Source organism: Meleagris gallopavo, unplaced genomic scaffold (genome assembly GCF_000146605.3).
Source record: "Meleagris gallopavo isolate NT-WF06-2002-E0010 breed Aviagen turkey brand Nicholas breeding stock unplaced genomic scaffold, Turkey_5.1 ChrUn_random_7180001900478, whole genome shotgun sequence".
Lineage (NCBI taxonomy): Eukaryota > Metazoa > Chordata > Aves > Galliformes > Phasianidae > Meleagris > Meleagris gallopavo.
Window position 1 is genome coordinate 1 of NW_011163741.1, and position 400 is coordinate 400.

General features: G+C 70.5%; 1 protein-coding gene across 1 annotated transcript; it reads left to right on the forward strand.

Annotated features, from left to right (window-relative positions):
* Positions 1 to 32: 32 nt before the first annotated feature.
* Positions 33 to 395, forward strand: LOC109364722 (neurofilament heavy polypeptide-like; the record flags this gene model as incomplete). The annotated part of the gene is made up of 1 exon (XM_019611350.1): positions 33 to 395. A coding segment is annotated over one exon (363 nt), but the record flags the coding sequence as incomplete, so codon positions are not given.
* Between the last annotated feature and the right edge of the window lie 5 nt (positions 396 to 400).

A 400-nucleotide genomic window follows, 5' to 3' on the forward strand; every position in this document is an offset into this window, starting at 1 on the left:
CATAACTTCGTATAGCATACATTATACGAAGTTGTACGACCTCCACCGAGAGCCTGGACTCGCTGAACGGGGAACCGCGGGCGCGTAACGAGAAGGAGCTGCTGCAGGTCCTCAACGACCGCTTCGCCGGTTATATCGAGCGGGTGCGGGCGCTGGAGCAGCAGAATCGGGCGCTGGCGGCAGAGGCGGCGGCGCTGCGGCAGCAGCAGGCAGGGCGCTCGGCCATGGGCGAGCTGTACGCCCGGGAGCTGCGCGACATGCGGGGGGCCCTGGTGCGCCTGGGGGCCGAGAAGGGGCAGCTGCGTCTGGAGAGGGCCCGCCTGGCAGAGGACGTGGCCGCGCTGCGGGGCAGGCTGGAGGAGGAGGCGCGGCAGCGCGCCGAGCTGGAGGCTGCGGCCCG